The sequence below is a fragment of the Semicossyphus pulcher genome, unplaced genomic scaffold (assembly GCF_022749685.1).
Source record: "Semicossyphus pulcher isolate SPU_LCO1_2020_fin unplaced genomic scaffold, fSemPul1.0.p SCAF_13, whole genome shotgun sequence".
Classification (NCBI taxonomy): Eukaryota; Metazoa; Chordata; class Actinopteri; order Labriformes; family Labridae; genus Semicossyphus; species Semicossyphus pulcher.
In genome coordinates, this window is record NW_027211637.1 from 8,924,295 (window position 1) to 8,949,149 (window position 24,855).

General features: G+C 39.7%; 1 protein-coding gene across 2 annotated transcripts; it reads right to left on the reverse strand.

Annotated features, from left to right (window-relative positions):
• Window positions 1–2,243: 2,243 nt before the first annotated feature.
• LOC138589657 (solute carrier family 26 member 6-like) lies at window positions 2,244–23,764 on the reverse strand. 2 transcript variants are annotated; one of them, XM_069660052.1, is made up of 19 exons: window positions 23,637–23,764; window positions 22,351–22,490; window positions 22,057–22,167; window positions 21,366–21,541; window positions 21,119–21,283; window positions 19,608–19,760; window positions 19,440–19,522; window positions 19,195–19,342; window positions 19,005–19,118; window positions 17,382–17,459; window positions 16,730–16,825; window positions 15,408–15,514; window positions 15,110–15,179; window positions 12,715–12,807; window positions 6,600–6,722; window positions 5,515–5,658; window positions 5,350–5,404; window positions 3,891–4,030; window positions 2,244–2,267 (listed from the first exon to the last, which is right to left on the reverse strand). In XM_069660052.1, the coding sequence occupies exons 1-19, from the start codon at window positions 23,762–23,764 to the stop codon at window positions 2,244–2,246; spliced, it is 2,148 nt and encodes a 715-aa protein (XP_069516153.1). The 2 variants fall into 2 exon arrangements, with proteins under 2 accessions (XP_069516153.1, XP_069516154.1); XM_069660053.1 differs by lacking the exon at window positions 2,244–2,267 and adding an exon at window positions 3,035–3,071 and having other exon boundaries at window positions 3,898–4,030; window positions 6,609–6,722.
• Between the last annotated feature and the right edge of the window lie 1,091 nt (window positions 23,765–24,855).

Consider the following 24,855-nt stretch of genomic DNA (forward strand, 5'->3'; position numbering starts at 1 on the left):
ACGCTTTGTGGTGTCAATCCTCAATTTACATAAAGACATTTGAGGAGTGATGAGATAATATGTTAAATCCCCCTAGCCGGAACCTGCAGGTGGATGCTGGGGTGGTGATGGGGCTGAAAGTAAGAGCGCAGCACAAGTGCAGGGCTGCGTCTCGCTACTCCTACCTTCACTGCAAGAACTTCCATCTCTCTCATATAAAACCATTTCCATGTGAAATATATACCAAAATTACAGTGAAACCCACCGTTATGTCACAGTACAGTGAAGTACTTTCAGTGTTTGCAGAGATTTTATCTGTTAACTTAACGCAAACCTTTTATTGTAGCGAACTTAAACATTTGCTTTTTTAAACATCCAGCAGTAAAGAAACAACATTAGCCTTTGAGTCATGCTAATAAGCTGGGGTCAAAGCACTTTGTGCTGTGTCCTGCTTAACCAATACCATGCCCATCAGGGTGAGTGTGGAGAGAAATAACGTACAGGCCTCACATGCAAAGCTGCAGTCTTCCTGACTGATCTTTGGCTGAAGCTTCATATGGTGAGCAAAGTGTGAGGGAAATATCATTGTTCTGTATTTTGAAATCTGTAACTGAATCCTGTGTTTGTGCCAATTTACATAAAATTCATTGTTTTGTTTACTGGAAAATCTATCTGTTGTAATGATTCAGCGTGTTCCCGCTCCTATAAACAATGAGTCATGTTTGTCATTAACAGAGAATGTTGTGGTTAAAAATCTTTGTGTTGGTGCTCTGAACATTTGTCTCCTCCTCCTTTTACTGCATACAGACATACTGATAAAAAGTTACATTTTGTTTCTCATAAATTAGTGAAACTGACGTCTCCATCCAAAATCTGTCTGACTAAAGACATGGTGGGTTGTATGTGTAAACACGCAAACACAGTGATCGAGAAGCATTGTTTGCTACTGGGAACTGCTGTGGTAGTGTGATTGATGCCCTCTATTGTTATCTCATACACAATATTACAATACTTCGTACTGTTTCATTATCTCACTTGAGTTACTCGAGTTACGTTCAAAGAAATTTACCAAACAGGCGATTAAATGAAGCCTAAGTTCAGTCAGGAAGACTGTATAGTGCATGCTGGTTCTAGTATCTCATACCATTCTGCTCACTCTCCCATCACACATGCTCACTGTTATTTTCCTGCACTCATCAGCTGTTCTCATCACCTGTCATATCTGTCCAATAGCACTGCAACACACTCTCATTGCTAGCCTCGTATTGTTGCTGTCTTTTTAAATATGGCTTTTCTCTGCCTCCAGCTCATTCATGCCGTCCTGATCGCCCAGTCTTCATCAGGTCATCATCTCATCAGCCTGAGACGACATCATCAGCCAACACCTCCACCCTCAGTCACAGGGTTCCATATATCTTGTGGCTGCTCAGGGCCGACACCCTTCAGTCTCCCCGTACAGTCCGAGCGCCAAAGACTTCTGACCATGATTCATAACCACATCATCACTGTAAAATAAATGTTCTTCCTTACTTCATTTACTTGACTCCCCTGATTGAAATAAGGTATAGACAAGAGTTTGTACCTGAAGCAGCCTTTCCCACTGAGACAGAAAGGAAAACATCCTGTATCTGTATTTGGAGCATCAGTTTCATTAGTCCACATTTTTCCAGAGGTATTCGGAGATTTCCTGTCTTTGTCTTTGCATAACCAAATAAAAATGTTTTCCTTTCATTCAAAACTGCCTGTGCTTGCAGAGGAAATGAGCAAAGAGACGCATCTCTCTTAATATAAATTATTTATTTCCAATAAAAGTACATCAACACTGGCAGATATCAAGATTTTCATAAAAGTAGGTATATATTTTGTGATTGTTATAAGTTAAAAAGCAACCTAATAATTCCCTTAAAAAAATAGCACACAAAGATGGCAAAAATACTTCATTGAAGAGTAATTATTATCTTTGGTTTGTCTTGTTTTTTGCCATTTGTTTAAGTTTACATACTTCTCCAAAACAGCATTACTGTGTGACTCCACACATTTACTTCCTTATCATACATTTGCATGCTGTTTTTGTCTGCATGTATTATTTTGTTACTGTGTGTGGTTATCTACAGGTGTGTGTGTGTGAGTGTGTGTGTGTGTGTGTGTGTGTGTGTGTGTGCGTGTGTGCGTGAAAAGGAAGTTCAGGTTCTCTGAAGCACCCTGTTGAAATCGTCACGCAGACAATGTCTGGCACTTCTTCACATTATCGTTCGTCTCAGGCCTCAGAAATGTGTCCCTGTGATCTCCTGTGAAGCATAAGGACAGAAAAGATCAAATGGGGGAAAAGAACCAGAGGGGAAAGAAGACACATACCAAGAGGGACAGAGAATGGAAGAGTAAAGAAGCAGCTTGATTTTCAAAATATGTGCCAGACTTTTCATTTCCTCTACAGTGTCGTGAAAGGAGAGGGAACAGAACAGGACGGTCAACATTTTGTTTGAAAAACCGTCTCAGCATGCCTCAATCTGAGAAATAATGATTCTGAGTCAAACTATTTTGTATCTGATGTCTTCACTTTGCACCATGTGGATTCTTGCATTCACTGCATGATGTTAAAGATGATACATTGCCTTCCTGATGAGCCTCAAGGATACATGTTAGACTCTTTTCTGATGTGCTGAAATGCTTCTGTTCGACTGTAACCCTTACATTTATAACAATACAGATACTTTAATGAATGGAATTACATCGATTTTAAATTTAGTGCACTGGCCACTGAACGTCTCGCTACTCCTACTATCACTCTAATAACCATAACCAACCACCATATAAAACCATTTCCATGTGAAATACGTCTGTAAAGCATGTGCTGCATATACATACATTAGTATGCATGACTGCATTCATAAATTTCACATGCCTGCATGCATGTCACCATGAGTGAGTTCCTTAGACTATCCTCATGCTGCTCTTAACATCAACTCTCTTACATCCTCTGCATTTTTGTATCCGCCCGTGTGTTTGTGTATTTATCCCTCCCATGAAAAGCCGACGCTCAAGTAAACTGTGAGTTTCATGGACCATTGCCACGTCTTTGTTCTTTGTTAGATCTCTCCATGGCAGCAGAAACATAAAGTCACGCACCCAGCTAAATACTTAAACAGAACAGGCAGCAACAAAGGCACACCGGCTGAATAATGTGCAACCTGCATGCAAGCACAGGTGCACAAATGAGATTAACACACACACACACACAATGCCCACATGTTTGGGCTGAGAGCAGCTTGCATTCAGACAGAGATTAATGGTGTGTGGATGAGCAGTATTTCTGATGCATATAAAGTACATAGAAATGAAAATGTGTGTGTAGATTTGCAGCGAAATACAGGAAACAATATTATGTCGAAAACACTCAAAATATCACTCTAGTCCATCCCCATCCCCCAACCATCTGACTGTGTGTAATCAATCTGCAGCCCAGGTCACACTGCTCGGACAGCGTACAGATCAATGAACCAATCATTAAACAGCATTTAAATTATCGTCCATTATTATAATATATCCTCACACATTTGGCTGCTAATTGAAGTTGACCAAATTAATTGAAGTTGACCAAAAACCGAGCCAAAGGCAGTTGTCCACCTATTAGACCCTATCAGATAACAGTTTGCTAACATATTAGCTGCATCAACTTCAGATACTGTATTACACTGATGTGTGTCAGTAATGTTTGGCTGCACAGAAGTGGCCAAAGAAAACTGTTGAAGCAGTCATTGCAGGTTTCAAGAAGACAAATAACACTGAGGTTATCACTGAAAGTTAACTTGCAACTTGTTTTTGCATGCTTAAGTGTTGTATTTTTATGTATGATTATGTTTCCTAAAGTGCATTATGTGTGCTCATACGGTACCATATACAATACAACTTACCTCATACAACTCATTATCTTGGCTCTTTGTTTTGGAGGACTGACAGTGCAGAACAGCATCGTGGATGGTAGAGAAGAGACAAGACTTTGTCACTTTGTCATTAAAGAAACCTCCAGTCTGCAGGTTGTCCACCACACCGGCTAAGAAGAGAGCGAGGAAGACAGAGACCGATTCATGTACAGGCCAAGTCACTTATGAACAGCTTTGTGAAGATAGAAGGAGACAAAGAGGGTGGCAGGATAAGAAATGGAAAGAAAAAGGAGAGAGATCGAGCAAGATAGAGTGGGATAATTGAAGTTGGAGGAATAAAATAGACCAAAGGTAAATAATGAGGGGGAAGGGAGGTGTAGTCCTTGCATTGATTGAACCTTATTGTTATTTGTGACTTAATAAATATTCATTGCAGTCCGTTTGCATGCCCAAACACTCACAATATTTTATTTTCTCATTACAGGCTGGAAAACCAGCGGGCCAATCACAACTGCTTATCCTCTGACATAAACTGGATGGCTTCTAAAGATGTGGTTGTAATTATTTTCCCTGTAGACCCACATTTTTTCCCCCATCCAAGAAAATCATCTCCTAATTTGTGGGCTATAATATTAAAATAAACACAGAAATTAGATGCTTTATTACAGGAAAAACAAAACCGGTTCACCAACCTTCTTTTTATAACTTCTCTGGACTCATTATAATCTCTTTAAGAGCCAATATTTTATATCATTCCAGACATGGAGAAACCTGGGAAGCGTCCCAGCCATTGACGTAAGAACTTCCTTCCCATTACAATAACATGAAAAAACAGCTAAAACAACTTCCAGTGTTGTTGAAAGAATTCAAATTGTGTGTGTCTGGGTGGGTCTGAAACGCAAATGTAAAAATACTTGTGTATGTTGCAGGATGTGGGACAAAAAACTCCCAGGGGGATTATGGAATACTTTTGACAAACTGTCACGTATGTCTGTGATGAAATAGCCCGGAAAATAAATGTTTTTATTAGAGAGGCGAAGGGAGTTCTAAGAGGAACAACACACAGATTTAAGAACATACATTCTCTCAGTGACACTGATACAAACAGAAAGTAGATCCTTACTCTTACAGCTGTAAACTGTAACATAGCAGTCAGGGCCTCAAGAATATTTTTTACTTTCTGCTTGATGTCATAAAAACATGTGAGACAGTCTAATCTGCCAAAATCCACTCTGTTGTTCGGTTACAATTCTGCTATTAGGGGCATAGGTTTAGCGCAGCAGTTAAGGCGCCCCGTGTACAAAGGCTCAGTCCTCCATGCAGCAGCCCCAGGTTCTACTCTGACCATTTGCCCTTTGCTGCATGTCATTCCCACTCTCTCTTCCCGCATTTCTGACTGTCCTATCCAATAAAAGCTAAGGCCAAAGGAAAAAAAACAAAAAAACATTTGAATTCGGCCATTATTTTGTAGGAATATAGAGGGACTTACTTTGACAGCCAACGAGAACCACCTCTACACCAATTTGCCCGTAGTCTTTATGGATCTGAAACAGACACAGAAGAACGTACCGAAGGTCAAGGCTAGGGATCAATTCATTCATCTGCATTGAGTATTCCCTCTCTCTCTCTCAGTTTGCGTGTGCTGTACGCTTACACTGCGTAGCGTCTTAACCCCCACAGTATCCAGGAAGTTGACAGGGCTGAGGTCGAGGACGATGGCCCTGGGGAGCGAGGGGTCACGCTCAGGTTCCACTTCAATAACAGCAACATCCTTCTGTTCCCACTTTGGCTCCCCCTGCTGTACAGGAGGACATGACACAGTGCAAAGAGACTCATGAGGGATTAATAAATAAATAAACGTTTGTGCTTCAGATGATGATGAGCAATCAAAGGTAAATACATAATTCTTTTATAATAATTATAACTGTAGGAGCATTTGTATAAGGAGACAGTTGTACTGGGAATGATCAAAATTTCAAACAAGCTATGCAGGGCCCAGTTGTTAAAACATTTCATCTGTATCAGAACGATCGGATTTGGAAGTCACATGTTTTGCTATCAGAATCAGCTGATTCATCTTACTTTTGTCCTGGGTCAAACTGGACTGGATGAACCTGATCCAGATACAGACCTTACAAGATGACCAAACCAGATACCAGTGCTCTAAATGGGACTACGTACTACTTACTTTCTCCACAGGGGGCGCCAAAATTCATACGAAATTAAAGTTACTTACAGTTGCTTAAAATTAAATATTTTATGTTTGATATTAAAAGTTATTTGGTGGATAATTTTATGGGGACAAAACTCTTTATTATTTTCAACAACTCTGATGTCTTTATTCATCTACATTGTCACTGTGATACAGCAAAGTGTCAACAGTATAAACAACATTAATTTCAATGTTGTACCTGTAATCCATTCTGAATCCACCCCTCTGCAAGGATTAGGATAATCCTGATTGTATTGATCAAAATTAATTAACGGGGGCGCCGGTTTAGCTCAGTGGTTACGTTTTTCTCCAGATAAAAACCAAAACTGGATTTCCTGATCTAATCCAATTTCAGAAACCATATTTTAATTTTCAATGACCGATTCTCAAAATTTTATCCATTCGATAGTTGGAATCCGTTCAGATTACTTTTGGACAACTGGGCCCAGAGAGAAACAGTAATTGTCCAGAAAAAAAACATTGTTTTGTGTCATTTCCAGTAAATATTGTGTCTTGGTTAACCTCACCGTGCCCACTGCGTTCTTCTTGGCATCTTTTTTGGCTTTCTGGGCGTTTTTCTTTTCATGCCTCTTCCTTTTGGCCTCAAGTTTCTTCTTGGCCGACAGGATCTTTGTGATGTCAATGCCAGACTGAAAGAAACAGCAATAGACAATCAAGTTCGCAGCCCTTCTTTCCTTCCAAGGCATTATTATGACTGCAATATCCATCACTATTTTACTTTGTTTTCAGTCAGTTCTATTCACTTTCTAAATATACGCAAATGCAATAAATAGCACACAATTTAGAAAATGAGTAATAAGTAGGAGGAAGGTCTTGATAGATTTAAGTTTACATAAAAAGTGACTAGAGGGGGAACTGGTTTAGCTCAGTTGGTAGAGCAGGCGCCCCATGTACAGGGACTACAGTCCTCGTTGCACTGACCGCAGGTTCGACTCCTGGTCTGTAATTATTTGGTGCATGTCATCCACCAATCTCTACTCCCCACATTTCCTGTCTCCCTTCAGCTGTTGTATCAATAAAGGCAAAACAAACAAAAAAAAAGACTTGTTATACAAGTCCCTGCTGTGCTATACAAGAAGATGTGATTGACAGCACAACCGCAGCTGTTTATGTAAGTGGTAATGTTAAACCTTCATACAGCTGTTACATTTGATACCTGTCGTGGTATCTATTACAGCTGATTATGTTATATTATATATGTATATATAACCTCATTACTCTGCAGAGAAATGCAAATGATTCCAGTTAAGCCTGTTCAGGCTACTGGCCTGTTTTCTCACTCCTGCTAAAATAACAATGAAGCAGAGCAGCAGGTGTGGCTGTCTGAAGGAATGAAGTCCTGCCTGTACATACATTCTTATGAAAAAAGCAACCACAAGGCACTGTGGGAAAGAGCTTTGAAGTCTTGATCGCGAAGGCAAACTTGGCGTGGTTGTTATTTTACTGCACACCAAAAAGTTAGCAAACATTTCTCAGGTTCTTATGATGACTCTCTTACTTTTGTTGGACAAGAGACAAAATTAGTTTGTAACATTGGATTATTCGAATGCTGATCATTTACATTTCGGACAACTTGTTTTCCTAATGTCCATCCATCCATTATCTTTACCGCTTATCCTGTTCAGGGTCACAGGGAGGGGGAGGGGTTCCGGAGCAAATCCCAGCTGTCACTGAGCGAGGGGCACCCTGGTCTGATCGCTAGTCAGTCAAAGGGCTGACGCAACCTTTCATGCTCACACTCAAACCTTCGGGTAATTAAGAGTCACCAATGAACCTAACAAGCATGTCTTTGGACTGTGGGAGGAGGCCGGAGTACTGAAGTACCCACGCATGCATGGGGAGAACACGCAGGCTCCAGTCCACACAAAGGCCCACTTCCTCCAAACCAGGATTCCAACTTGGAACCTTCTAGCTGGGAGGTGACAGCACAAACCACTGCACCACTGTGCAGCCTGTTATCCTTATTTTTGCATGGAATACAATGTAGTCTTCTCACTTTTCATTGGGTACTTCATTGTACCCTTGTGATTTGTACCTTAAAGAGGCAATCTTGTAACTCTGGTGACAATTTTGTACCTTGATTAACAGTACAAATAGGTTTAAATAAGGTGCAAAATAGGCTTTAACAGGGTACAAAAGTGCCCTGTCTCATTGGTAAAATTTTATCAAATTATTTTTACTCTGTAATGTCAGTCTTGTCTCGAACAGGTCTCAAATGACAGATTGGAGTTTTGAATACTAACCCATCACCTTTATTCAGGTGTTAGAAATCACAAAAGTTTGTTTTCCCCTGTTAGGAAAGGAGGGGAGAAGGGAGGAGAGGAGAATAGAGGAGGGTGGGAGAAGGGAGGAGTGGAGAGGGGGAAGGGGAAAGGAGGAGGGGGAGGAGGAAGGGGAAGATGTTACTTTTTCTTCCACCTCTTAGGCTTCCTTAACCCGAGGAAGTGTCTGACTTGCTTCCACAATGAAGGCTTCCTCAGCGTTGTCTCCTGAGGCTGCTCTTCAGGCACTCCAGCTTCCTCCATTTTTTCTGCAGTTCCTTAGGTTCCAGAAGTTCCCGCACTTGCATAGGTGATGGTCTCCATGCATTGTTCCTTTTCTTGAGTCTCCTCACGAATCAGACTTTTGCTTTTTGGAGGCTGGCGGTCCTCCCTGTCCACCTGCAGTTCCTTCTGGAGCTCCACATTGCTTGAGAGCTGAGTGCTAAGATGGTCTTTCCGCTCCTCCAGCTCTCTACAATAACTGGTCTCCTTCTCCATGATCTTCTGCTGTGGGGTGTTTATCTCCTCCAACATCTGTTGCTGGATGAAGCTCTTTTCAGCACCCAACAAGAGCTGAATGAGAACCTGGTCCTTCTTCACCGTGTTTAAGAGAGACTCGATTAGGGCTTCAAGTTGTCGCTGACGGCTCTCAGCCTGCTTTCTCACAGTGAGCATATCAGCTGCAAGTTGCTGGGTGAGTTCGAGCTGCAACACTCTGACGCTCTCCAGTTCTTCTTGTAGAAGCATGGTCTTGTCCCTCTCCTCCAGGAGCTCAGCTTTAAACTTGTCTTGGCAGATTTTATGTGCCGCTTGTAGCTCCTCATAATCTGTTTGGATGAGTTTCTGAACACAGAGCTGAGTTTTTTACTCCTCGAGCTCGGTGCAGAATTGTTCCTCCTTCTCAAAAGATGTCTGCTGAAAGAGGCCGATCTCCTCTGACATCTTCTGCCGGAGGGCGTCCTGTTCAGCTCGCAAGGTCAATATCACATGCTGGTCCTGTGAAACTCTGTCAGCATGAGCCTCAACTTGCAGCTGAAGCTCACACTTAAGAGTCTCCACCAGCTGTCTGGAACTGAGGATGTCAGTTTCATACCTGAGGCTAAGCTCATGATAGGAAACGTTCATCTTCTCCAGTTCACCTTGGAGGATCTTGTTTTTCTCCCTCTCCCCCTGAAGTTCTGCGGTACACCTCTCTGTGCTTACCAAGTGTGCCACTTGCAGCTCCTCATAATCGGCATGAAGATGTTTCTTCTTTTTTTGCCGATTGGTGTCCCTCACCACGCTGAGAGTTTCCTCACAGGTGTACTTCTCCAGCCTGTCCAGGTCTCTTTTGGTCTCCTTTCCCCTGTTTATGTACATTTCCTTCAGGCTTTTTTGTTTCACCAACTGTTTCTTGACTTCCTTCAACTCTTGGCTGATGAGGAGTTTCTCGTAACTGGGGCTAGGATGTAGTTAGGCCTGTAAACTTAGTGAAGATTATTCTGTATACTTTTAGTTTCATGAGCTGAATTGTTAAGCTGAGCTAAGATCCACATATGGAGCTCTAATAAATTTCTGTATTCTGTATTTATAACAGCCTAATACCAATTCAGTCAATAGCCCAGAAATTTGATACAGTACAGTCACCTTTTCAAACAGTGTGAGGTCAAATCAAGTAGATCAGTTAGATTTGTTGAACTTGGACAGCTGAAGCCTATTATTAACCTTGAATAAAGTATGAACACATCATTGCATTGAAGAAGGACTGTACTTTTTTACCCAATTATCTGAATTATGTTTAATGTTTCAAAACACATACAAGCACCTGACCATTGCTTACTAAAAAAACTATTAACCTATCCTTTATGACAAGCGGAAAACAAGAGATCATTTCTGTTTAGCTGCAACAGTGAATAGTCGAATAGTCTGCTACTGGATCCAAATAGGGGGATGTGCATGAAGGTAGTGCATGGTGGTGCAGTGGTTAGCACTGTTGCCTCACAGTTTGAAGGTTCCTGGTACAAATCCAAAAAGTATTGTACAGCAGTTACAGCCTTACCATCAGCATCCTCTTATACAAGTGTAACCCATGAGTTTAGTAACTGCCAGTGACAACAAGCAGGTAGCATTTAACTTTTACTATTTTACAGAGAGGTACCCAAATTTGAGTGACCTCCATGCCAAAGCAACAAGTGGAAACACTGATCATCTAGTGCCAAAAATGGAATTCATCTGGTAGCTATTTTTAATTGAAGACAAACTTGTAGCCTCTGCCAGTTGACAGCAGCTCAGTGAACCTTATATTTTTAGTTAAAGATAAGAAGGAAAAAAGCGACCTTGTGACTTTGACATACTGACATTTTAATGAATGAGACGTTCTATTATCTCCCTCTCTTATTCAATCCCTGCTTCTTACCCTCCCTCCATCTTTTGTCATCTTTTCTACCTTCTCTCAATCTGTCTTCCCATTTGCCCCAAAAGGACGTGACAAAAGAGGAGGAGGAAGAGAAAGGGGGAGGAAAGAGAATGAGGGGAGAGTTGGAACAAAAGTTGAGCAGAAGAAAGGAGAGGAGAAAATGGTTGTCTGACATTCTGAACAATGTCTGTCACTATCTTGATGTGTGAATTGCTGAAACGTTGGGTCAGTTATTAGTGTGTCAGAAATAACGTTTGTAAGAGAGGAGATAATTGCGCGGAAATTGTGACAAAGGGGATTGTTGCTGGAGTCGGTTGTCGCCTTTGTTCTCTCTCTGTGTATGTGTGTGTGTGTGTGTGTGTGTATAATGTAGGAATTTCAAAATGGGTAACTTGTCTAAAGTTTAATTTATATGGGGGGGCAATTTATTTTATGACGTTGACCTGGTGAATCCTGGTTTCCCCTGGCTAACCCTGGAGAGCAGAGAAGGATCATCTGATCTTGCTGATGAAGGCCAGGTGACTGACTGAAGTACCATGTGGGGATGGGGTAGGGGGTTGTTGATGTTGTATATAAGCTTGAACACTGCAACAGCAAGGGAGAGAACTTTCGCACTTCTCTCCATGCTGCATGTGAATGTAAGTAAAGAGACTTGATTCATAACATTGAGTTTGCTTGTTCTTCACAAATTATCTTCAGGAGGGGAATTTCACAATAACTGTGTTCACAAAAACCTGGTCCATCATATGTCTGGTGCTTTTTTATGGGGACATCCACATTGAATTATTAACACACATTACATACATCTCATGAGTGGTACTTGTATAAGATACATGATATTTTGGCATTACTTCCTCAAAGAGCTGTTTGAGGGTTACCCCCCCTCTGAATGGCTGCAATATAGGTCGTAAAGCCTGCCTCCTCAGATGGGACATGGGGCAAACTATAGAATTAAAATACACACCAAATACGTTTCTCTCAGTTATTATAATGTTATGTGTTTATGTGTTAATTTTTCTCACACGTTTAGTTTAAATTGGTTATTTGATTCTGTAAAAAGGATGATTGATGGCTCTGTCGGCAAATACAGCTCCTGCAGCCGATCTGTTCCGGATAAGCAGAGTAGAGGAGAATTGGCGACAATCACTACAGTATTGAATGTAACTGAACCTTCCATATCTGTGAACGTCTGCTTCAGACCAACACAAGAAGCTGTTCTGCTGTTAAATACGCTGACGTGTGAAGTTTGTTGGAGGTTGAATCAAGAAATAGATACAAAAGTAGTAGAGGCTAGTTTGCATCTGTGCGTCACAGGTGTTTGAGATGGGGTTGAATTCTGAGCATGCCAAAATAAACAAAGTAAGCTTGGAGAAAATTTCCTTCGGGGGTCCAGTTGATGGATGTTATAAACGATTTTGCAAGGAAGTGTATGTGGATACAATGGGTGAGGGAGTCTGCTGTAAGTGGAAAGCATTTTTGGTGTGCTCTCAAAGGCCTTTGGTTAAACGTTGACATGAAAGGGGCTGAGGTTCCCAAAAGCAGTTTGATGTAGTTATTATTGATGATGACTCAAACAGTGTGGCTGTCCTCTTTTTATTAGATCTGAACACTGAGTTTAATACAATGAACCGATCACATTGAGAGATGGGTGGGCCTCTCTTGCACAGAGCAGAGTGGTTTCATTTGTACTTGTGAGATATAACCTTTGTTTTTGTTGTATTGTTGTGGCTGTGTCAGAAACATTTGACAATGTTTTTGGTGTACCTCCAGGAACCATGCTAGGTTCTGTTCTTTTGGTGTTATACATGCTCTGGGCAATATGATTAGTCATCACAATGTCAAATTACATTGTTATGCTGATGATACAAAACTACTACTACAAAACCCCAGTTCTTTAACTGCTCTTTTCACCTATCACACTGACATTAACCTTTACTGGATAATCTTCTTACACAGTGTGCTTACCTTCTTTCCAAGGGCTTCTTGATACATCTCAGCATTAGCAAAGTAGAGGGTGGCAGAGGAACGGAAGATCAAAATCCCTTGCACCGCCTTCACCTAAAATTGATTGAGAGTCAATTGAATCAATTAAACAGGCAAATAAATCACAACATTTCCTATATCATTGATAAACAAAGTTATTTTAATTCAAAAAGATTGTTATGATATCCAAACACGGCTTCATTGTCAAATCCGCTGAGATAAAAGAGTAAGTGGAACAAACGTTCATTGATGGTTGGAGCTAGGAAGTCAAAGGGAAAAAAAGGTTATTCCGGCCTTCCAGTGTTCCTCCCAAAGCCATCTGTAGTCAGCTGTCTATTCTTAGGCAGAGTGGTGCTTTGAGCTAAATGCTAAATTCAGTTTGCTAACATGCTAATGATAACATGGCTCACATCCTGGAGTTTGGGAGGTTATATATTTACCATTGTCATCATCTTAATTTGGCCTGTTAGCATGCTAACATTTGCTTATTGGCACTCTGGAACCCAAAGTACAGGTCAAGTCAACATTAGAACTTTGACATGATGGGGCAGGATGCGAGTTGAGGGATCCCCAAAGTCATTAGGATTCATCATTTAGGAACCATAGATTTTGACACCAAATTTTATTTTAATTCATCCAGTTTTTCTGCTGAATGTATGAATGCCATTAGCACCACTAGAACCAGGATGCTCAACGTTAATTAAAAGTCTGCCAAGCACCATACACTGTATTCGGCTAAACTGTTGACATAATGACTATTCTTGTTTGACTGAGACAAACTAATTAAGTCTTGTTAAGCTAAGACAAACATCTTGGCTTAACATTTCGCCCATGGTCACACAATACATTGGCTATCAAACTTTGGTGTAATACTTCTCAGTCTGAACAAAGAGTTAAAAAAACCCAAAAACATTTACACCAATTTCTGTTTTGTTTTTTTTATTACAGATCGATGAGACAGTCATTTTCTCTGTGGTAATGTCTTGTGCTGTTCAGTGATGTATTGTGTTCATTTATTCTTTAATAAAAGACAGTGATGTTACCAAGCTTTTCCTATCACTGACAAGTGGTTATGTTTAAAATATCAAACTATATTGATTTCCGCCATCAGCCAAACTACACTGCCAAAACAGCCCTGACCCATCTAGGCATGGAATGTTCTGCAGTGTGGCTGGGCGCATTATCCTGCTGAAAGAGGCCACTGCCATTAAGGAATACTGTTTCCATGTAGGTGTTAACTTGGTCTGCAACAATGTTTAAGTAGGTGGTAGGTGTCAAATTAACATCCCCATGAATGGCAGGACCCAAGGTTTCCCAGCAGGACACTGCCCACAGCAACCCACGGCCTCTGCCGGCTGGCAGCTACCTTCTCCCCATAGTGCATCCTGGTGCCATGTCTTCCGCAGGTAAGATGACGCACACGCACCCGACCATCCACATGATGTACAAGAAAACGTGATTCATCAGACCAGGCCACCTTCTTCCATTACTCTGTGTTCCAGTTCTGATGCTCACATGCCCATTGTAGGCGCTTTTGGTGGTGGAAAGGGTCAGCATAGGCACCCTGACCGTTCTGCAGCTATGCAGCCCCATACACAACAAACTGCAATGTACTGTGTGTTCTGATGCCCTTCTATCAGAACCAACCACTTTTTCAGCAATCTGAGCTACAGTAGCTCTTCTGCTGAATTGAGTCTTGGCTTCCCATGACACTGTCGCTGGTTGACAGGTTTTCCTTCCTTGGACCTCTTTTGGTAGGTACTGACCACAGCAGACCGGGAACAGCCCACAATTTGGCCCTTGTCAAAATCGCTCACATCCTTACAACTGGCAATTTTTCTTGCTTCCAATACATCAACTTTGAGGACAAAATGTTCACTTGCTGCCTAACATATCCCACCCACTGACAGGTGCCATTGTAACGAGATAATCATTGTTATACACCTCCTGTCAGTAGTCATAATGTTATGGTGTAAAGTGACACTTTTTTACATAGAGCTCTCTCTGTCAATCTCTTCTTTGCTCTAAGAATTACTCACAGAATTAAAAAAAAATATATATAGGTTAATAAATAAAATGTAATTATGTACAGAATGCAGGTGTGGAGTGGAGTGTTGGTGGGGAAGCAGAGAACAGTGTGCTATGATTAGACACTGGGAGGTACATAACTCACATTAACATCTCTAAATTTGCCTCCTGCCTAAGATGACAAAAGTAACAGAGGGACAGGTGGTCTTTCCAAACAGCTCACCTCAAAGAGACTACAGACTATGTTCAGGCTACTGACACAGCACTTTGTTTTTGTTTTTTTCTATCTCTGGACCAGTGTTCATCCTCCAAACTGCTTTTTAACTTGTTAAAATGTAATGTCTCATACCTGATTGTAGTCCTCCAGCGGCCTGTAAATGTCAGTGTCTGGGACCTGTCCTAATAGGGAGTATTTAGGTCTGAAATACACACAAAACAAAGACATGCATGAGCAAACTGTAAACATTTGTGTTTAGGTGTGGTCCGAAACAGAAGCTGAGCCAATTTTAGTATGTGGTAAATAATAGTTTATGAATCAATTGTTTACTCATCATGGGTGTGTCAGTCTAAAACTGTGCATGTTTGATTGTGATTCACTATGGGTGTGTTTGTTATTGCATCTGTTTGTTAGTGCAATGTATACTTACAGCTGTGTCCTGAAGATGACAGTGAGCATGGAGAAACCGATGGAAGCAGCCAGACCCAGGTCAGGGTTGAACAGCACAGTGAGGATGAAGGTGACCACCCAGATCATCTGGAGATAGAGAGTAGAAGAGGGATCAATGGGCAGTAAAACAAGACAACATTTCAACATTGGTTGATGGAAATAAAATGCAGTGTAGCTTTTATTAAGTGGATGACAGTTTATATACTTAAGGCCTACACACCAGTACTTTTTATATAGTTGCCTCTCTGATCATATTCACCAAGGAGGAACTTTTTACCCTTATTTATTAACAGGAAATTTTAACCAAGCTTTTAGTCGTGGGTTTTTCATGGGTTTTTCCGGGGACGCAGACGTAGTAAATGAGTAGCTTTTTGTTTTTACCTCCCTCCTCAGGCTTCTGTAAGTTTGATGCTACAATGCCTGGCTGACCAGAATACAAATGTTTGTGTGTGTTCAAACATATTTATTCGTATTTATATATACATGTGTGTGTGTGTATATATATATATACAACTTTGTGACTTCAAAATATATTGTAGTCAAAAACTTGCATTTTCTTCAAATCTGAATAAATACTAGAAGGCTTAAGTCAATTTTCCCACCACTCAGCTGCTTGTGATTAATATCTGACAATACAGCTAAACATGCTCAAACGAGAGGTGACCTTAATGTTATGATGTGTTGTGTGTTATGTATTGTTAGCAAGTTAGCGTCTTTTTTATGTAAACTAGTTTTCTGCATGTTATCATGCTAACTGTAGCAAGTCTGATGGGCATGTTACCATAATGTCAAACTAGAGCTAAAGCTTATAATAATTTGGTAATTTCAATCTATTTCAATCTATAATACTATAATATTTCTATTTTAATATTGTATTTCTAATATATCTATAATATTTATTCATTTCCAGTGGTACTTTTGGGCACTTTTAAGGGGTAGTAGCTGCTCCTGAGATATTTTCTGTCATTCATTGAACATTACAGAAAGGAAAATTTAATCAGCAGCTGTATCATAGTGAGTTTTACAATGTCAAACGTATGAATGTAAAGTTCTCGAGTGCTGTTTATAATAGCTATCACGCTGGTGAGGCTTGCAGGAAACAATAATTCACTTTAGGGGTGCTGGAGACTTTTATAAAGTAAGTACTGTTAATCTGACTGTGTCACAAATAGCTCACCTTCCCTAAAAAAAAAAAAAATTGGATAGTGTAATACATCCTGTAACCAAAATATTAATCAATCTATTTTCAATCTAATTCCAAAAATAATAATCATTTTCATGTCTACTTTTAAGGACACTCACCATGTCTATTTTGTTGCTCCTCCACAGTGCAGGGATGTCCAAGAATTGCTTCATCATGCCATGGAGGTTTACATAGATGATAGCAGCCAACATAGCCTGCAAAGTGAGTCAAAATATATCAGAATCAGAAATACTTTATTTATCACCGAGAGGAACTTCAGGCGTTACAGTTGCTCTTATACAGAAAGAAGCATGAATAAATATAGGGAATAAAGAAAAATGGGACATATAAATTAAGAAATATGTAATAATAATAATAATAATAATAATAATAATAATAAATAAGTGAATTATAAAAAGAATAAAATAGGAAATAAAGATAAAAGATAAAATGCTGACGAAACTAGATTTATGGTGATTTGAATATGAATGCCAAAATTGGATAAATAAGAATAAGAGTTAAAAACACCATTGTTAAATGAACAGTATAAAGGCAATATTAATGACAGAGTAGTGTCCAGTTTAGATTCAGTGTTCAGTGCACTGTTGAAAATAAGTACATCATTATTTTATATAGAAAGATACAAGCAACACAAACTCAGCTCTGTTGTACATAATTTTGCAAAAACATTCTATGCCAGACTTGGACACATGCGTGTACTAATGCTTGTGCGCACATGTGAACCCCCTCACACAAACACACACTCAGTACCTTGGGCAGTTCTTCAAAGAGAGTTCCAATCCAGAGCGTGATGAAAAGGATAACTATTGCTGATAGCGCTCCAGCAACCTGCAGTGAAGAGAGAGGAGAGAGGGAAGATGAATGGAAATCAGCAGAGAGACGAGAGGAAGAGAATTATGGAACATAAACTGCAGAAAAGATGATGATGTAGTGGTTGTTAGAGTGAAATGGTTCATGATTATAAGAGGAGTCAAAGCCTCCTCTCCTCTCTCGTCTGTAATGGGCCTTAGCTGATTAATGGTGTTGTCAGATGTAATCACTTTATCCTTTCAGTGAATATGTGTTTGTGTAGGTGGACCTCAATGATGTGAGCAAAAATCGATTCCCTAAGTGTTTTTTAATGATGCTACTTATCAGACTAACATTAATTATGACTGCGTTTAACCTTTGAGACTGCACAGGATTGTAGCTATGGGCGAAGTGAAGTGTTGGATTGAAACTACTAATGTGAAAATGTATCTCATGAAACGTCTTTGTCAAGTTTAAAAAATGCTAATCATGAAAACCAATAAAAAATGTTCCTGCTTTTCAGTTGTGTGGAATAAACACAGGAGGAGCAGCAAATATATTGCATACAAATTAAAGAAAACAGGTACCCCAGTTTAACAAATTAACTTTATATTGCTGCATCAGTAGCAGGATGAGTAATGGCCTAATTTAAGGCTGCAGTAAGTTTATTAAAATATGCAACACAACAGACGTCTGAGGTGGTGATTTTGTTTCATGTTAACTGTGTTGATAATAATTTTGTAATATGTGGCCTCAGTTTTTAACATAGACTGTATTAAGATGAACAACATGACAGCTCCCTAAAAATGAAGCCTACACATTTGGAGCGCCCCCTGCTGACTGGCTGCAGTATAGGTCATAAAACCGGCCTCCTCCATGTTAACAGATGGGACATGAGTCAAACTATAAAATCAAAATACATATCAAATACATTTTTGTCAAACATGGTTTCTGTCATTAAAGCTTATTATTATGATACTGATTGAAATCCAAGTGTTCATTTTTCTGACAAGTTTACTTTAAATTAGCTATTTGATGCTGTCAAAAGGATGATTGACAGCTCTGTTGACAAATCCGGCTCCTGCAGCCGATCTGTTCCAGATTAGCAGAGTGGAGGAGGAATGGCGAGAGGAAACGTAACTAAAACAATCACTGCAGCCATCTGTGAACGTCTGCTTCAGACCAACACCAGAAGCTGTTCTGTGGTTAAATACGCAGAAGTGCGGGATCTTTGCTGATTTTTCGGTAAGTTAAATGTGTGTTTTGGTTAGAGGAAGGGGTGGGACATTGTTATTGCTGCTCCACTCGCCAATCTATACTGCACTGCCTCTGGCTTCAAAAGACGTCACCAGCACAAGATGGTAGCACCCACGTCAGAGGTATTTTGGCTTTAAATAAGTACAATGAGAGTATAATTTGTTAAATGCAATATTAATTACTAATAATCTTCCTTTGTTTGTGATTTCTGTATTCACACTTATTTCTGTCTGCACTTTTATCTTAACCTATATCCACAAAGGGATAACAGTTTAGCAATGATGTACTGCTCAGGGACACCTCCACAGAAAGTCCACTCATACCAACCTGAGTCTTCCCCCCTGTGCTCTCCTGAACCATGGTGCGAGACATGGAGCAGCTGATGGCGAAACACTGGAAAAACCCTCCGATGGTGTTACTTAAACCCAGGGCGATGAGTTCCTAAAGCAGAAAAAAACACACAATTTATATGCACAATAAGTATCTTAACAGAGCAGCTCATCCATCACCTCCTTACCTGGTTGCTGTCCACCTTGTATCCATACTTTAGGGCAAAGATTCGTCCCAGTGAGATGGCGATACCATAACCAACCACAGCCAGAGCGAAGGCGTCCCCGATCACCTGACCAAACAGAGAGGCTTTTGGGACGACAGGTGGCTGCAGGCTGGTCGACATGGACAGAGAAGAATACATCGCCCATTAAAAATACTTCACTCTTGATATCTATAAACACATATTTGTTTGCTTTGTGTGATTCTCACCCTGAAGGAATCAGTCCCACCACATCCACTTGATATTTGCCATTCAGGTTAACTTGCCAGGAAATTATTGTAGCAATAACAACCTGGGGGAAAAGATAATAAGACATGTATTAGAGGTCTGTTTATAGAGTTTATTTTAAGTGCATGTATGTATTTCTGTCTACTTACACCAAGCAGCTCCACAGGTATAGGAATAGGTAGTTTTTTACTCAAGTATGCATTGAGCTCCTTCGCAAGGATGAGGCCGATGATAGCAACGATGCTGACCACAAGAGTACCAATGTTTGTCTCTGGAAGGAGATAACCGACCTCCAACACAGTCTGAAAAGAAAGGAACGATATAATTACTGCTTAAATTCTTGTCGAGGAGGCGTGAGAGAAAAAGGGTTATAAAAGTATACAACACATTTCACAGGAACATACTAATTGTAGATTTTTGTCCCACACTGAGAAGACTGTCAGCCCTACTGGTGTGTAATCTAAAGACAGATACAACATTTAAATCTGCAGCTTAGAAGTAAATGATCTGCTGGTGTTTTTTGACCTTTGCTTTCATAAAGCTATGACAGTAAGAGAGCCAGCCAGCCATTTAATAACCTTGCAACAGATCCAGAGAACCAGTTTAATTAACTTTTCTGTTGAAGGAAAATATTGTCCAAAAAAAAACCCAGTGTAGTTTTATGAGCCAAAATATGTTACTTTGTATTAACTAATGTCACAAACAAAGAAAGAGCTGGCTCAACACAGAATCTCTACAAAGGTCATAAGTGCTGATTCGAAGATAATACTGTAAGCATAAAGACGCCAGCACTCGCAATGAAGTATAGTACCTTTAATGAAAAGTTATCAACAGCAGCTGAATGAAACGAGGTTATTAACAAATATCATCGATCCATTCATCCATTATGTATACTGTTTCCATGTTCAAGGTTGTGGGGGGGCTGGAGCCTATCCCAGCTGTCATTGGGTGAGAGGCGGGGTACACCCTGGACTGATCACTAGTCAATCACAGGACTGACACATAGCGACAGACAACCTTTTGTCCACTCCTTTGGGAAATTGCCAATCAACCTACCATGCCAACTCCACACAGAAAGGCGTCCTACATCCAAACCAAGATTCTTACCAGGAACTGTCTACCTGTGAAGCAACAGCGCTAACCACAGCACCACTGTGCAGCCCTGATTGTATCATGACTATGTAATTTCCATTTTATTCCTAATGTGAAATTATGTGAAATAGTGGATTCATTCTTCTTTGTATGTTGTTTGGCTCAGAATATCCGAAAATCTGTTTTTTCGCCATCACATCGACAACAGTTAAAGATGGCTGCCAAACAAATCCCACGGACCACTAGTTGACCTCTGCAACCTAAAAAACTAGACACCATAGTCTTGAAAAAAAGAAGTTAAAAAATGTCATGTGGGTTCATAGGAATCAATTTCTGCCTCATATGTTGCGGTGCTTTTCTGTTGAAGTGACTGATGAGGCTGACTTTAAGAAGTGTTCGATTTAAGCAAAAGCTAAGTCCAGCTGAAGATGCTTAATGAAGTTTTAGGGTTACTTGAAATCACAAACTCTAAATTTCTTTTGAAATAAATGTAAGCCTTTCTGTGTAAAATTATAAGAATACGTAGAAGTGAGTGGATATTATTGACTCTGATGGTGTTCTTACTTACATATAACAGTGAGAAGGGTCCACTGTATCTCACAGGGCTGATGCCAAAGGTGTATTTGAGCTGGGACACGATGACGTGGATGGCAGCTCCTGTGGTGTAACCTCGGACCAGAGGATCTGATAGGTAGGTCACCACGAAACCAAACTGCACCAGGCCGAGCACAATCTGCATACACAGCAAATATCAAAACCCAATGTAAAAATGATTCCCAAATATTTGACCAAACCAGAGTACTCATGTAGTTTACCTGAAATAATCCAGATAATAAGGTGACAGCTGCAGCCACTTGGACCCTCTCTGCGTCCCGGGATATGATGTCCACAACACTGGAGTTGGTCACTGTGTCCCATACCATAAAGTTTGAGTCTGGGGCTAATCGCTCTATCACCCCTCCTATCATCACACTCATCACAGCATATGTTCCTGGAGAGGGGAGACATAAACACACAATTGTGTCATTTAACAACACATTAGATATTTTAGGGAGGTTTCCCTCGACCCAATCTTGATCCCAAACCCTTCCTCAGCTTCTTCTTCTGTAAAAATTAGAATATATCGTAATCATTTTCTTTATTGTAAATGTGTTTGTTTTCAGTGCCTTTCTCACTGGTTTGGCATATTTTGGAAGGCGGTGTTGCTTATTTCCACCTACCAATCAGAAATGAGCAAAAAGGAATTGGATAAGGTATTTCTGTGGGCCTCGGTTTTAGTTATTCCTGTTCATTTTTCCCATGATAATGTTACATGATACACAGTTTGAGCTCTTCTGTGGCTTAAATAGACATTTAAACACATGATTATTTGGTTCAAAAGATGCCTTAAAACTTTGCTGAAAAGATCATTGGTTTTATCTGAAGTGTAACAAGCCTACAGTGCTAATAATAATTTAAATAACCCTGTGTGAAGATACAGCAATATTATATTTGTAAGGTACAAACCGATTGAGATGTGCTTGGATGTGCCGAAGATGAAATAGATCAGGACTGGGTAGAAGGAGGAGTAAAGGCCAAAGACTGGAGGAACACATGCTAGCAGGGCGTAGGCCATACCTGCAGAGAGAGCAAAGTAAAGTTTATAAAAAAAGCTGTAACAAGTAGGATATTAAGTATAAGGAAATGTGAAAATAAAGAATCACCATTTAAAATAAACTGCTTATAAAGACTCCTCTTCCCTTAACTCTTCTACCCTTTCACCCCTCACTGCATCTCTATGCCCTGACCCTCCGTGCTCACCCTGCGGCAGCTGCATGATGCCCACACTGATCCCAGAGATCAGGTCACCCAGCGCATTTTCTCTCAGGGAGTATTTAGGCAGCCACGACACAACAGGAAAACTACCCAGCAGGCAGTTCTTCAACCGGGGACCAGAACACCTGAGTAAAGAGAGAGGAGGAGGGGTTCACTTTGTTTTGTTTGTTGGAGCATTATAGTTTGATAAGAATGGTGTGGTAGGTGTCAAGTTTGATGTTGTTTTTGACACACTGTTTTCCACCTTTGATGTTGACTTAACTTGTTTTTAAGCATCAAAAAAGTTAATAAATGATCTTTTATCCTCAACTTGGCAACTGTATGTTTATTTTTTGCTTCAGCTCCGCAAACCGTTAAATGTGTTAAATGAGTAAGTCAAGAATTTCTCAGCCAGTTTCCTCATTTAATTATTAACAATATTCTTTCATTTAGAAAGACGCGGCACATGCTTTTGGTCTATCTTTATATTCTATATTCAATAGCATTACACACTTATTTAGTACTTATTTGTCAAGTCACTTAATGTATGTTTTATGGTTTGTGTGTATGTTGTAAACACGGGAAACACTATTTTACTGTGTAAAGGAGCACATGGATTCTCAATATTGTGCAATATTACTTTTGTATATCTGGCTGTATTATGTTCATTACCATGTGCAATATAACTTTTCTATATCTGGGTATATTATGTTCATTATCATGTGCAATATTACTTTTCTATATCTGGGTATATTATGTTCATTACCATGTGCAATATTACTTTTCTATATCTGGGTATATTATGTTCATTACCATGTGCAATATTACTTTTCTATATCTGGGTATATTATGTTCATTATCATGTGCAATATAACTTTTCTATATCTGGGTATATTATGTTCATTACCATGTGCAATATTACTTTTCTATATCTGGGTATATTATGTTCATTATCATGTGCAATATAACTTTTCTATATCTGGGTATATTATGTTCATTACCATGTGCAATATTACTTTTCTATATCTGGGTATATTATGTTCATTACCATGTGCAATATTACTTTTCTATAACTGGGTATATTATGTTCATTATCATGTGCAATATTTAAGACTTTATTTGTAACTTCAGAGAACAAATCCAGTGACGAATAATTTAGATTCTGAGAACTGTAAATTTATAGAATATAAATGAGAATATGAGTACTCAAATTCACAGGATTGCGTGTAATTGCTAAATGTTAAGTGTCTGAATATGTACACAGAGATGTGTTGAGATGTGTTGAACTTTACCTAACTGACTTTTTGACCCTCTCGGACAGAGATGTTTTTGCTTCAGACTTTTCTGCCCTCTCATCCACTGCTCCTTCATCCAGGATCTCCCTGTGCACGCTGTAGCTCTGTCGCTTCCTCTCCTCCATGGCTGAAACTACCTGTAATGTTAACAGAAAAAAAGAAAGTGCATTTTCTTTCCAAATGCTGCAAAATAGGTCCCATCATTGTTTCAAAAGTTCTGCCATAGTATTTGTGTGTTTTAATTTTATTATGAAAATAAATATATCTATAAATGCATCTTATTTTACACCAATTTTTTATATTTTAAACACTGTTTTGTTACAATAACAGGTGGGGAAAAACAGTTCTGTGTGCTTCATGTAAATTCATGTCCAGTCCTGAGAGCTCTGACTGAACTGATTATATCTAAACGTGGAATCAACAGTGTGAAACTTTATTCATTACCTTGTGTGGTCCAGCTGTATCAGAGTAAATGTTTTATGCTGAAAATATTTCAAGTCCAAACATCTGCCTGTTCCGTTGGTGGCTTTTACCAAAAGTCCAGAAGGTTTTCAGGAAACTTATATGTTTTGTCTTCTATATTGATGTCAGTTCAAAGAAAGTAGATCCAACTCCAAGTCTGGTCAGGGCTGAAAGGAAAAATCCCCTGCCTTAAAAAAGCTCCTTCAAAGATTGCACATCTCTGTTTAAGAAGAAATAATCCTTCCTGCGTTCAGTGGTCCATGGGCTTCAAATTGAACCTGCTGTAGAGGTATTGTTCAGATCCAAGAGGCCCCCCGAGTCTTACCAAAAGAGAACTTTTGATTGCTTTCTGTTGCAGCCAACAGATGAGGATAATGTTTATTTTAAAATACAAGAGAAGAGAGAAAATATAGATAGGTAGAAAAATCCTTGTAAATATATTTCTTCTTTCTTCGTTGTCTCCTCTCTGTGTGAGGATGAACCAGTCTCTGTCTGTGTTGTGGTTGCACTGCTTCCCTTTAGACCTTGAAGGAAACTGCAGATAAGAAATGCGACGTTGTTGTGGAGGGACGGGACAAAGTAATACCACTTGTCTTATGATTTACAGAGTGAGTCAGTTCACAGAGTCATTTTTTCATGGTCCACGATCTTCTGCCCTTTGTTTAAAATAATGAATGGACTGAATGGATGAATTATGTTATATATAAGAATGCTTTTCCAAACACACAGGAAACTAAACAAACAAGGATAATTG